This window comes from Durio zibethinus, chromosome 16 (assembly GCF_047325235.1).
Source record: "Durio zibethinus cultivar Kanyao isolate XHJ-2024 chromosome 16, ASM4732523v1, whole genome shotgun sequence".
Taxonomy (NCBI): Eukaryota; Viridiplantae; Streptophyta; class Magnoliopsida; order Malvales; family Malvaceae; genus Durio; species Durio zibethinus.
The window spans coordinates 6603177-6617131 of record NC_143177.1 but is presented as its reverse complement, the minus strand read 5'-3'; the positions used below and the strand labels follow the sequence as shown (position 1 = coordinate 6617131).

Sequence of the window (13955 nt, the reverse complement as noted above, 5' to 3'; positions counted from 1 at the left end):
CGCTCAATAGGGTTTTTTTTCATATATGTTGTTGTGAAAATATCTTGCATTTGATTGTGAAAGATGGATTAAGTGTGATTGGAGATGGAATCAAAAGAATTCATGATAATATCCTTTTTTAGGGTGCTACACCAAAAAGGTAAGAAAATTTAGAAAAGGCAATGCATCAATTGCACATTACAACTTAAAAAAAGTTGTGTTATGTCAAAACACAATAGAACTCTACTTTTTTTATGCTTTGAACAGCTTTGTTTTATAAAGATATTTTTTCCCATTGTGTACAATTACATGGTGACCCTTGGTACAAATGTTTGTCGACTGAAAATGATTGGATCATGATGGTTAAGATTTGTGAGAAGTTGAAATTATTTTATGATATCACTTAAGGGTTTTTTGGTAAAAAATATACTACTACAAATTTTTATTTTCCTAATATTTTCAAAATCAAATTGGCATTGAATGAATGGATTTAGCAATAGAATTATTTCATTTATGGTAGTGAGCATGTTAGGTAAATTTAAAAAATATTAGAATAATGTGCATAGTATAATAGGTGTTGCCACAATTTTAGATCTGAGATACAAAATAGAGTTGTTGGAGTATTACTTTGAAAAGATTTATGGAGAAAATACTAAATTTGAAATTAAAAGGATAGTGCAAATATGTCAAGATTTGAATAAGGAGTATGGGAGAAATTGGCTTTGGAGAAGAAAGGTGGACTTTTTACTTCAAACTTTTCATCTTTGGATGGTGTTGGTGTTACTAAATTGAAAAATTTTAAAAGACTATGATGATTTGTTTTCAAGGAAAAAATTAAAGAAATTTAAAATAAAATTAGAGTTAGATCATTATTTGGATGAAAAAGTATACCAAGAAAAGGAAATTTTGATTATTGAGTTAGTGAAAACTAACTGAACCTTAATTTCCTACCTTACAACTTATTGTTAGAGATATCTATGCCATACTAGTTTCTACCATTGCTTTAGAGTCTAATTTTAGTACTAAAGAGACATTGGTGAGTGTGTAACATAATAGACTTCATCCATTAACTATAAAAGCTTTACGTGTTGTCAAAATTGGTTACGGGTTGAAAAAGAAAGTACAATAATGCATATTATGCAATTTTATTTTTTGTTTTAGCATGTTGTTAATTATTTTGTTTTGTTGTTATATATTATTTGTTAATATTTTATTTTATCATTTTTAGGATCAATTTCATTGGGAGGAAAGCCTATTTTATGAAGATGATGATGAGAGTGAGATTGAGATTGAAGAAAAGATAACTAGTTTGATAAATGATATTATCTTTTTTAACTAATTCATTTTTATATTATTGTTTTCAAATATATTATTTTATGTGATCAATTTATTCATCTTATTGTTTTATTTTATAGGACTAGTGTGGCTAAAGGACAATAGGGATATGGAGCATAGTTATGATGAAATGATTTTTTGTCTTTAGAGATTTTCACCATGTTGGATGAAAAGATGTTTAAACAATTTAACTTTTTTATTATGGTGATTTGGACTTGTGGTGTTTATCTTGTATCATGTGCTATGTTTAAATTTTAGTTATTAACTTATGTTTGTTTAATGTTTGAATTTTAGTTTACCAAGTTTTATGTATTCCATAATTCCATCATTTATGGTGGGAATCCTAAACAAAGGTGGGCTGCTTGTTCTTACATTAGTGTAAAAGGATGTTTGTGACAAGATGAATTTATGGCTGGTTTAGTTATATTTGTTAATGCTTGTAATATATCTAAACTATGATTTGTTAAGTTTTCATGCAGTAAGTTTGAATTTGTGATAAATTAAATTCGGGTCAGGTTAAGTCAGGGTTGGGGAAACACCTTTCTTAGTGGGTCATGGTCAGGTTTTACAAATAAAACCTCCAAGCGGAGGTAGGTCAAGATCAAGTAAAATACTGAAATTTTGGGTCGGATGCGAGGAAAACAAAAATATGTCCTTCCCCAACCTATTGCCATCTCTAAATGTGAACATGGATTTAAAATCTGGTCACAGGTGCATTTTCAATCACATAGCATTTATCGTAATTACGAACACAATGGATGAGATAGCAATAGTCACACTCATTGCAGTCATTAATTTTTTTAAAAATTTTTCACAATGAAGCCAAAGAGTAGTTTGATAAAATAATATTTATTGATGATATTTAAAGTAATTTACGATATTTTAATCTTACATTTATAGGTTAAAATAATTTTTTCACATATTTTAGTTACAACTCAAAATTAATATGTTATAAAATTCATAAATATATTAAAGAAAAGCATAAACAACAATTTTTGTGTTCATTATAGCCGTAAATTTTTTTTATACCATTATTTGCTGATGCAATATACAACTATTTGTGTGAATGATGATTCACACCTTAATTACGGTGAATAATGGTGGCAAAGGTCAACACTATTGTTAAATAGCGATTGCTATATTGTGTCATGGAAGCTATATAAATCCAAAAATGTGAGAAATTTGGTGAAGGGGAAGAAAGTTAGGCTATAGTTTGCTTTGTATGGAGGAGATAGTTTATGAGTTTGTTTTGGGAGACAATTCACATCCTAACTCCAAGGAAATTAATGAATTCTTGAATTCAATAATTAATGATCTTAGAGTTTAAGGTTATAATCCTTATACATGCAATGTGTTACATGACATTGAAGAAAATGAGCAAAGTCTTTGTTATCATAGCGAAAAGTTAGCTGTTGCTTTTAGGTTTCTTAGCTTATATGTATCCTTTCCCTTTTAAAAAAACCTTCTCTTTCTTTATTTCACTTTCCTTTCCTTTCCTTCACTAATCTTTGTCCAAACATAGTATAGTAGAAGAACCATAGGAGTCATAAAGAATCTTTGATTTTTTTTTTTTTATGTTTGTCATTGTTTAATGAAACATGTTTCAAATAAGTTTAAGTGAGAAATTATCATCAAAGATCGAAATCGATTCATCATTTTAGTAAAAAATCTAGCTCTTGCTAGAATTAATAGTAATAAACATTCTTTTTTGGCCCTTTCTTTCATCTTTTGCATGTTTATACTATTACTTCTTTTTCCTATTGCCCCATCACTAAATTTTATATGGAGGAAAACAAGAGGCACATCACCTATTGGTAGATCTAGCGATTTATGTATTTATATTATATAAAAATATTGAAATTTATATATTCAAATTATGTTTTATACGAAAATTATGTGTTATAATTTATATCGACATAAAAATATAAAATATATTTTTTAAAATTTTATTAAATTCATATATAATTATTACTAAAATTTTAAACTAAATCACATTCGTCTCTTATTTTTTTATCGTATTTATGTTGTATCATCTATTATATTTTAAATTATCAAGACTATCTATTAGGATATTATAACCCACGCTAAATACATTTGAAAGCTCCTTCTCAATTTTCTAATGACGAAATTGCTATGCCAGGACTTGTCATTACTCGAATTTCTAATTTTCTATGTTTACATGATGGGAATTCATACGTAATGGCAATTTGGACTTTGTAAGTTAACGACATAAAATTTGACATTGGATATTGACATCACGGCCTAGACTGGACAGGTGCAACAAAGCATGGGCCCCCAAGTTTGCTCGTGTTTGAGTATTTGGGCCTATTTCCGGCCTAGTTCGATAATTTAACCAAATTGTTATATATATTTTCAGGAGTTGACGCCAGAGTAAACGCTTTTGTCGTGTATTAAAAGACTGATCATATCAACATTAATTCCTTTTGGAATCTTATTCAATAAATCTTTACATAATTTATATTTATTATGATTGAATAATTATAAAATTATAATAAAAAATTATAATTGATATCCTCTAATACTGTATCACCTACTATTACTTTTTATAGTTATCAAACGAAAATTTTGTTAACTACTACTTTGGTGCCATAAGTAATGGACAATTTTTTAACACGCTTGTTGATGGAAGTATTTTTTGTTGTTTCCTCTTGGCATTTTGGCTTATGGTTCTTATTCCCCTCTAAAATGACATAGTAATATTAAAATATATATTCCTTCGTTGTTTCTTGTTTTGCTCAAAAGCAAACAAAATTTTTCCTTCATTTTGGAAGATATGGTCTCAGCCTTTTTCTGGAGAAGAAAAAACTTCCCCACTTTAGCACTAGATAATTGTGTTCTAAGAATTTCATAATTTCAAGATTTGCATGTCAAATGCATTATCAAAGCATAAACCAGCCTTTTTTTTTTTTTTTAATGAAGAATTACGAGAGGTTCGCCCAAGTCAACCCCTAGTCTTGAAGGAAAACAATGATGACTCAGACGGGACATTCCGAGACGTGCTCCAACTTAAAATACACGGCCAAAAAGGCCCAGTGACATTTGTCCATGACAGAGGACGTCCCTCGCCTTATTAAAACAACAGATTAGTAGAAAGCAAATTGGAAAATATTGGAAGGAAGCTGTAAGATTTTTTGTTTTTTTTTTTTGGCCTTGGAAGAAAATATGAGGATCATGTTTCATGATTCAATCATCCCAGAAAAATCACAGTTTTGAAAAACCGTAGTACCTGGTGACGGTGGTTCCTTTGATTTGGTCCTCCCGCAGAAACCTTCTCTCTCCTTCCTCCCCTGCTGCTAATTGGTAAAACAAGATAATTTCAGTGAAAGAGCAATCCAACATTCCCTTCTGTTCAAAATTCTCACCAAAAATTTATATATATATTTATATTTGCAAAGGTTCAGTGTTACCGTTGCCGTTATTGACTCTCAGAGAAGAAAAAACAGTTTTTGCTCATTTTTTATGCTTTTGTCCCGTTGCTCTTATCTTCAACCAAAAAGCTTCATTGTTTTCCGCTTTTGTCTGATTTTGTCGCACTGAATGCAGTTCTTGATCACCCAAAGAACAATCCAGGTAACCACTCTTTCTTTGCATTTTTAATATTTTGCTGTAGTTTGTTAACTTAATCATCTTGGAGGGTGGATCATAACGGTAATCAGGGGATTCTTGGCCCCCAAAATTTTGTAATCTCCTAGTGTGTTATATATCTATATATATATATATATATGTATGTATATGTATGTATATGAGAAGAGATCAATTTATACAAAAAAATAATTATTTTTTTAATTTTTGATTTTAATAAATCTAAAGAGATTAATTTTTTTTTTTTTTTACTTATCTCTCTCATCATGTATATCTATTAAAATCAATTATTAAAAAAATATAAAACCTTTTAGTTTTATACTTCTTTTAACCATTAGTTTCAATAAATTCAAAAGATAAAAGAGACAAGTTACAAAGAGAAATATAGTTTAATTTCATCTCTAGGATTAATTAAAATAACTAATTTGAAAAAGTGTTTTAATTTGTCTAATAATTAATTTCAACAGATCTAAGGATGAGATTAAATCATTTTTTTTAAAACTTTTGTCTTTCATCCTTGGATCTATGGCAATTAATAATTAAAAAATATAAAAACTAAAAAAAATTTTATATTGGTCTAAGTTGATCCTCTCTCTCTCTCTCTCTCTCTCTCTCTATATATATATATATATATATATATAAAGTTAAATTGACACCTCAAGTTAAATGTTTGTTTGTTCATTTTTTTTGTTTTAATATAATTTTATACATTGTAATTTAAAAAAATTAAAATCATATTATTATTTTTTATTTATCTATCCATCAATAATTATTCATAATTGAGTCAAGTTGAGTCCACACATTACTAAATTTATGTTAAGTTTAATTATAATTGAACTCAATTGAATTTTGTTTTTTATCTTTGGTTTATAATTTACTTAAGTCGCTCGAACTAGAAATATAATTGAGCCAAATTAAGTTAATACATTTACAGGTTCGAGCTCATTTCGATTCAAAAACTAAAGGCTTAAAACTTGACTCAAACTCGATTAGATTTTATTTTGTCATGCTTGAGTTAGGTTTGTAATTTACTTAAATTGCTCAAACTCGACTAGATCGGATTGATTAAACTCCATTAGTAGGTTATAAATTTGGACAATAAATATTATATTTTTGTTATTTACATATATATATAAATTATAAAAATATTAAAAAAAATTCAATTAAACTCACAAATCTATCGAAATCAAGAATTAAGGTACTCGAAGTCAATTGAATTTGTTATTTAAATAGCTTGAATTTAATTAGATAATGAACGGATTAAACTTGAATATTCGTTAAATCAAACTCAAGTAATTTGTTTTGTTTACACCTTAGGCCAAAATAAAATAATCTAACATAAAAAATTTAATTTTGCATATAACTTATAATTTGTATTCTGTTATCTTATGAGAAGTTATAAAAAATCATATATGAAATATGACATTTCAATTCCAAAAAGAAAAAATATGGCATTTCCATAACAATCAAAAAAATAAATAATGTATTTAAAAAACAATAAATAATGCATTAAATAATTTCTCAACATATATGCATAATGTACAAATTTTAAATTAATAATTTAGGGTAAAATACATTTGTTGTCCCAAATAAAGTTTCATTTTGATCCTTAAGTTTTAAATTATTCTATTATAATTCCAAACCTTTTAAAATGATCCAGATTTTGCAAAAGAATTATCACTTAAGGTAATAGATTCAAAATTATTACTATTCTAAAATGTATTTATCAAAAAATAAATAAAACTTCTAAAATTTTTAAGAATAAAATAGAACTATCATTTTTACTCTTAATTTTAACATTCAACTTAAAATCAAGATAAAAATAATAATTTATTTTCCTTTGTAATAATTAAAAAGATTATTTTCTTTATAATAAATATTTTTGGTATAATAGTAAAGAATAATAATTATGAGTCAATTATCCTTATTTGTTTCATATCTTCATTTTATTTTATTAAATTTTATTTTCTCAATATTTACAAATTTTAATGAAAAATATAAAATTAAGTCCAATTAAAAAATAATAAATTATTTTTAACAAAAAAAATTGAAGCATATCCAAATAATTTAAATGCATTTATCAGAAAAGAAATATAATTTTAAAATTTTTAGGAGAAAAAAGTATCATTTTTGCCTTGATTTTAAAAATTCAAATTAAAATCAAGGGCAAATGGTATTTTATTTTCTTTCATAATAATTATAAAAGTTTTATTTTTTTAATAAATACATTTTTGTCTGATAGCAAAGAATAATAATTTCAAATCTAGATTTTATTTTATTTATTTTGTTTTATTAAATTTTATTTCCCCAATATTTATAAATTTTGATAAAAATATAAATTAAATCTTCTTAATAATAAAGTTAGGAATTATTTTTAACAAAAAAATATATGCAAATAATTTGACTCTCAGGTGATTGACATTTATTTTTAAAAAAAAATTAAAAAACTTGTATGTACTAAAGTACTTAGTAAATAAAATTTACATTACAACTATATTTTTAAACTTAAGCACTAAGCTAATTATACTCATTTGTTAAGTGATCTTGAATGAATTACTTCTAATAAAATAATTTCTCAAAAGATTATAGTAGTAAATAAGTTAGTTCTGTTAAGTTGGCATAATTTTAAAAAGTTTCAAATTATACTAGTAATAATTTACAAAAATACTTTCTAAGATTATTAATTATTGTTTAATTCTATTAAGTTAAGTGTTAAAACACTATTTGGATATGTTTCATTTCCTTCATTTCTTTTAATTCTAGCTTATATTTAATAAGATTTAACTTTATATTTTTTGATTAAATTTCATAAAATATAGGAAATATAAAATTTGATAAAACAAAAATAAAGAAAGGAAATAAAATTATGGTGGGTCTAGAATTATTACTTTTTACTATTATAACAAAATATATTTATTAGAAAAGAAATAACATTTTTATATTTCTTATGAAGAAAAATAAATTATCATTTCTCTCGTGATTTTAAGTTAAATTTTTAAAATGAAGGGCAAAAATGATAGTTTTGTTTCATTTCTAAAAAATTCATTTATTTTTTAATAAATATTTTTTAGCATGACACCAAGGGTAATAATTTTGAATCTATTATCTTAAACTGTAATTCTCTTGCAAAATATGAAAGAACACCGTACTGACCCCATTTGAAAAAAATTTAAGATTATCATGAAATAATTTAAAATTTAAGAATTAAAATGAAACTCAAATAAGAGGCTTGGGACTATAAGTACACTTTACTCGAATAATATATAAAATATTTTTGAGTGCTAAACTTATATAATCAAACAAAATTTTTTCCATTATATAAATAATATGATTTTTTATTTTTATTTTTCTATGTAATAAAATTCAATTAGTTTTCATACTTATTTATATGTGTATATTCCAATTTAGAGATGGCAAACAAGTTGGTTTGGATAAATTTGGACTGAGCTGTTTTCATATTAGGATTTATTTTGGGTTTAGATCGTCTTGAATTCAGATAATTTTGGATTTAGATGATTTTTAGATAAGAAAAATATTTTAGTTAAGAAAAATATTTATTTTTTATTTATTTAAAAAATCAAATAAGTATAGTTTCGATTTTTTCAGATTATAATTCAATATTTTATTGATTTTATATCAAATTAATTTCGAGTTAAGATTATTGTGGATTCAAGTTATGGCGGATTCGAATTATAACGGTTTTGAGTTTTTTTAAATTCAGAATTTTTTGAATTTGAAATTTTTTGATCTTTGAATTTTTTGAATCAAATGTTTTAAAATTTCAATTTTTAACTTTTTTTAATCAATTCGAGTTATTCGGACAAATTTTCAGACTCGATTCAGCTTTGTCACCTCTACTCAATTTTGTACAATTCTATCATAAATATTGATAATTTGTTTTAAATTAAAAAAGCTTATAACTTATTATATATATGTATATATTAATGACTTAAGATCAGAAGATAAAAGTTTATTTATCCTGCGAAGAAGTTTTCATCATCCTGTTTTATCGTGATCGTGATGAACTTTTTAAAAAGACAAGATTACACATTCTTTTACAGTGATTACGGTAACTTTATGGTTCAAAGTTTGTGTTTCTTTTCTTCTCTTCCAAGCTCACTTTCCTTTTTTTTTTTTTTTCTTGTTTTTCCCAAAAGCTCACTTTTTATTTTACTTAACCTTCGTTTGGATGCAAGTGACCAATCCGTAGGGGTTAGTTACCATACGGAGAAGGCCGGTCACCAACTTTTCCTCTTTTTTTTTTTTTTTTTTTTATGTAGTGAGTATCGGTTAGTTTTATTTATTTTATTTTTATTTTTGTCCTCTAAATATTATTTTAATACTAATTGAATCAATTTTTTTATTTTGATTTTTTACTTAAAAATTATAAAAATAACTAATTTAATTTAATATAATAAATAAATTTTATTATATAATATATTAATAAATAATTTAAATAAATTTTATTGTTTCTTAACAAATTTTATATAATAAATAAGTTTTATAAATATTAAATAATTTAAAATTTTTTTATTATATATAAATTTTAATTTAATATCATAATAATTACCTTTTTTTCATTACAACTTAATTTATCGTCGCTATTGTATTTATATCTAAATATATATTTTCATCATTAATTTCAATCTCAATCTTATTTAAAATAGTTTTATCGTCCATCTAAATAGATGTTTAGAACCTTTGAAAAAGTTTAATATGGATCATATTATCAACAAAGCTATTTTTGGTAGGCTTTTTTTTTTTTAAATCAACCATTAGTTTTTTGACAAAGTGATTAAGATTTGAAAAATAAATTTTTATAATTAGAAAAAAAAATAATTTTTTACCTGGGGAGACCATATTTTATTTTTTAAGGGCTACCTGTAGATTAAATATATATATATATATATATATATATAAATTGAGATTTTCAAATCTGGGATAGCTTCCCCGGCTCTCATGTAATTAAAATGAAAAAAAAATTGGTAAAATATTTAGTTCAAATTTAATTTTTAAATTATTTTTTTTTAAAATATCACTCATAATTTTAAATAAAATTAATTATTTGATGCTCGTTTATGAATTGATAGAATATATATAATTTTGTGAGCTTATTAGTTTTATTAATATATTGTTCCTATATATTTTTATATTAGTAAATATAAGAATAGAACTGATCATCTTTCTTCATAAACTTTTGTTTTTGTGTTCTGGGATGCTGCAGATAGTATACCATGTCGTTTTTACCAGCACGGAAAGGGAGACAGAGACAACGGTACGAGGATCACATGAGGCTTGTTGCTGGGTAATCTCAATATTTCAATGCTTTCTAGTTTTAAATTTCTTTCCTTGTTTCTAGGCTGTGAAAATTGAAATTCTTAGTTGGATTCTGCTCATTTAATATGATTGTAGTAACCATTTTCTTAGTGTTGGTAATAACAACATAATCCAGGTGAATAGGGTGCCTATGTCTCCCTTAAAGGTGTTAAGAATTAGTGACTAGCATCGTTCTTTGTCTTAGTGCTTCTTCTTTCAAACAGAAAGAGAGCAAATTTGCAATAAGAAGTGCCAAATTACCGTGGTTAACCTGATAGTGGTTTTGCTTGTATGTCAACTTTCGCTGATAAACACTAAAACAGAGATGGGCCTTTGCCTTGACTTTCTGTGGCCCTTGTCATTGTCTTGATATTGAATTTCTCCACAAGGACTTCAAGAAAAAATAAAATAAAATAAAAAGAAGAACGATACCAGTGGCCATGTTTTTAAACAGAAAGATATGATAAAATTGTTTGATGCATTAAAGGTTTTTATTTATGTATTTTTTCTTTTGCTTGAGGCGGTGAGGTGGGGGTGGAAAAATGCAGGATTGACCGAGTTGAATAGCACAGGGGTCTATTTAAATGATGAGATTGATCTAATAACTTTCTTTTCACAGGCTTTTTTGTTATTTTACTCTGCTGCTTCTTTACTGTTACTATGAGTATGAAGAACGGACACACTAAAGAAGGTTTTCTTGGCATAAATTAGAGGCACTGATCACTTGAAATTTTTTTTGAAGTGGGTAATATTGTTTTTGGTGCTTACTTTTTCATGTTACCTTTCTTAAATTTTAGAGTTTCTGTTTGGAATCATATATAGCAGATGACAAGCACCCCTGTTTTCAATTTATAAGCTAGTACAAAGTATCTTGAAGAGATTGATTATTGGAATCTTTAAGAAGTGGCGTAATGTCAGCAGCTACCTCATGCACTACTTTCTGTAGATGCATTCTTCTTCATGAACAGCTGCAAACCTGCTCTGTTCTCTGCGGTCTTTTTCACTCACAGTTGCTCCTTCTGGTGCAAAAAATAGGTGTATTCCATACAGACTCGAGAATGATGTTGTGGATAGAAATAGTCATGTGACGAGCAGGATTACTGTTCTCATGATTTCCACGTCAAATCGTGATGATCTTGTGTTCCCTAAGGTATATACTTATCTTCCCACTCCGATCTGTTCCCACATTGGATGCTAAACTGTTTAGTCTATCTGATGTGTTATGAAAACCGTACTTTGGATGAGATTGTTATGTCAAGGTTGACACCGTTATGTGACTGTCAGGGTGGATGGGAAGATGATGAGACTGTTCATGAAGCAGCATGTCGTGAGGCCTTGGAGGAAGCTGGAGTAAAAGGAATACTTGATGTAGGTTTGAATATCTCTTTTTGGTGTAGGCATGACTATCTACTCTTGCTTATTAAATTTAATGTTCCATCAAGAACTAGAAGGAAATTTTTATTTTTTAATACTCATATAAAGCATACTGGAGTTGTCTAACTTCTCCTTTTAACTAATAGTTATTAAATTGACTTGCACAGTTCATGCATGTAGTCGACAGTACAGCTATAATTAGTCATCTAAGGAATATATAATGTCTTTCTAAACTGCCATGGGCTGTTGGCTAAGGTAGTAAGTAATGGGGAAATATTCAGTTTAGACTTTACCAGTCATGTCCAGATAAGCCAAAAGATGTTAATTCATTCAAGTGATTAGGACCTATTTTTTGTTCCTTAATTCTTGGTATGAAGTTAATGCTCACTTAGTGGCGCTGACTAATCTTGCTTTATTTGATACATTAATCCATCTAAATTTCTTGTTCGCATATGCCTGCCTCTTCCGAGAATTATATTTTCTAAAAGCATTTGACTGGTTTCAGTTATAATCAGTCAGTACCTGCAATTGGAGGGTATAGAATTTGATGAAAATGGTGATTTACTTATGAATGGATGGAAACATAAGTTTTACTTATCAGGTTGTATATGCTCTATCGCATGATGAGATCATTGATTATGGTCAGACAAAAAAAATGAAAAGAGATGAAATTGTCTTAGAAAGGAAAATGGGACTTGAGGCAGCTATACAGTTTTGGACAACTGCTCTTGATGCAGTCAAAATTGTTATGCTGCCGCTGCACATCTTTGTTCTCTTTGCAAGTTCAATGATAATGAGCTGTTGAAATATGCGTGCCACTCATGCTAATATGAATCTATATAGCAACTTCCCATTCGTAATCGAAAACACATAGCTCAGCATTTGGTGCACAAGTTTCAAGAACATTCAAAATAGTTCCTGCTTTCCATATTTTTAAAGTGGAATTTGGTTTGCTTTGGTCTTGTAATCTGTTACCAATATCCACGTTTGATATTGTAGAAATCTATATGAGGTTTTAGTTTCATTATTTACATGCCAGTATTTGTATGTCGTACATCACTGCACAAAATCATTGCTAACTGCTGACAGAGACAGATGCAGTTGACGTATCATATTGTAATGGACTGACATTCCTTACATAAATATCCGTTTTCAATATATAATGGAGTCATTTTCACTTTATTCAGGAGAATCCACTGGGAGTCTGGGAGTTTAGAAGCAAGAGCAGACAGAACAGCTGCAGTCTGGAAGGTGGTTGTAGAGGTTATATGTTCGCCTTGGAAGTGACTGAAGAACTTGACTCATGGGCAGAGCAGACTAATTACAAGAGGAAATGGGTCAGTAAGAAAAATTTAGGTTTTCTTAGCAATGCACATCGCACGTATTGGTCATATGGGGAAGATTGCCTTACCTATTATGATAAATCATCTTGAAAATGCCCGAAATGGAACATTTTCTTGGCGGCTAGGTTACTTGTTAACATGTTTGGAGGAACAGTCTACAAGATGAATTTTCCCTTTTGAGCACTTGAAGTTAATTACTACCTTTTATTTCTGCCAATTTGATGATCATATAGCCATATTTGAAATATGTTCATGAGGGAGGTGTTTGATGTCTTTTACAGCTTTGCCCAGAAGAAGCTAATAAATTTTGTCGGTATGATTGGATGAGAGATGCTCTTCAAGTATTTTTGACAGCCATGGAGAAAGACAGGATAAGTGGGAGGGCAGAAAAGTTGGTGGAGCTCCCTATGTTCCCAGCGTCGGATGCCCGGGCAGAGCATCAGATGTTATCAGCTGGTTGCTCCGGAAAACCATCCAGCGTTCAGCATCTTGAAGAGTCTTTTACTAGTAAATGTGTTGTGCAGGGTTAATGAGTCCTAGACAAATGTCATGATCAGTTAGCTGTTTGTCACGTTCAGTCTTCTGTTCTCCTCTTGCTTTTACAATTTCTGTAAAAAGATAGCAAATGTAGAGAAGAAATAAATTGGAAATACTTGTTAATATTAATGGATTAATTTCATTCCGAGGGTGTGCTCATCGATAAGTCATGTGTTGCACGTGGCTTTTTGTCCACACATTCCTTTTACACAAAATTGCTTTTTAATGTTTAGAGAAACTCTTTATCAAACAGTTTCGAAGCCTTCAAACACACCTTTTTCTTGCTACTTAGTAAGTGTTTGCTTCTGTTTATAGAAATGTTTATCCATTGCAAAAGTAAAATTTTTAAAAATTTTAGCTCATGCCGGAAGTTGATATGAATCAAAATTTTTTTCAAGAAGTTTTAATTTTAATAATAAGTATTCAAAGAAAATTTTTATATACTGATTTTATTTTTCAATAATTCAC

At 27.6% G+C, this 13955-nt stretch overlaps 1 protein-coding gene across 2 annotated transcripts; it reads left to right on the top strand.

Moving 5' to 3' along the window:
- The first annotated feature begins 4007 nt into the window (after window positions 1–4007).
- On the top strand, window positions 4008–13632 carry LOC111298469 (nudix hydrolase 12, mitochondrial-like). 2 transcript variants are annotated; one of them, XM_089745248.1, is made up of 6 exons: window positions 4008–4905; window positions 10142–10222; window positions 11269–11383; window positions 11518–11601; window positions 12795–12944; window positions 13232–13632. In XM_089745248.1, the coding sequence occupies exons 2-6, from the start codon at window positions 10152–10154 to the stop codon at window positions 13478–13480; spliced, it is 669 nt and encodes a 222-aa protein (XP_089601374.1). In that variant the 5' UTR covers window positions 4008–4905; window positions 10142–10151; the 3' UTR covers window positions 13481–13632. The 2 variants fall into 2 exon arrangements, with proteins under 2 accessions (XP_089601374.1, XP_022748916.2); XM_022893181.2 differs by lacking the exon at window positions 4008–4905 and having other exon boundaries at window positions 10120–10222.
- The last annotated feature ends 323 nt before the right edge of the window (window positions 13633–13955 follow it).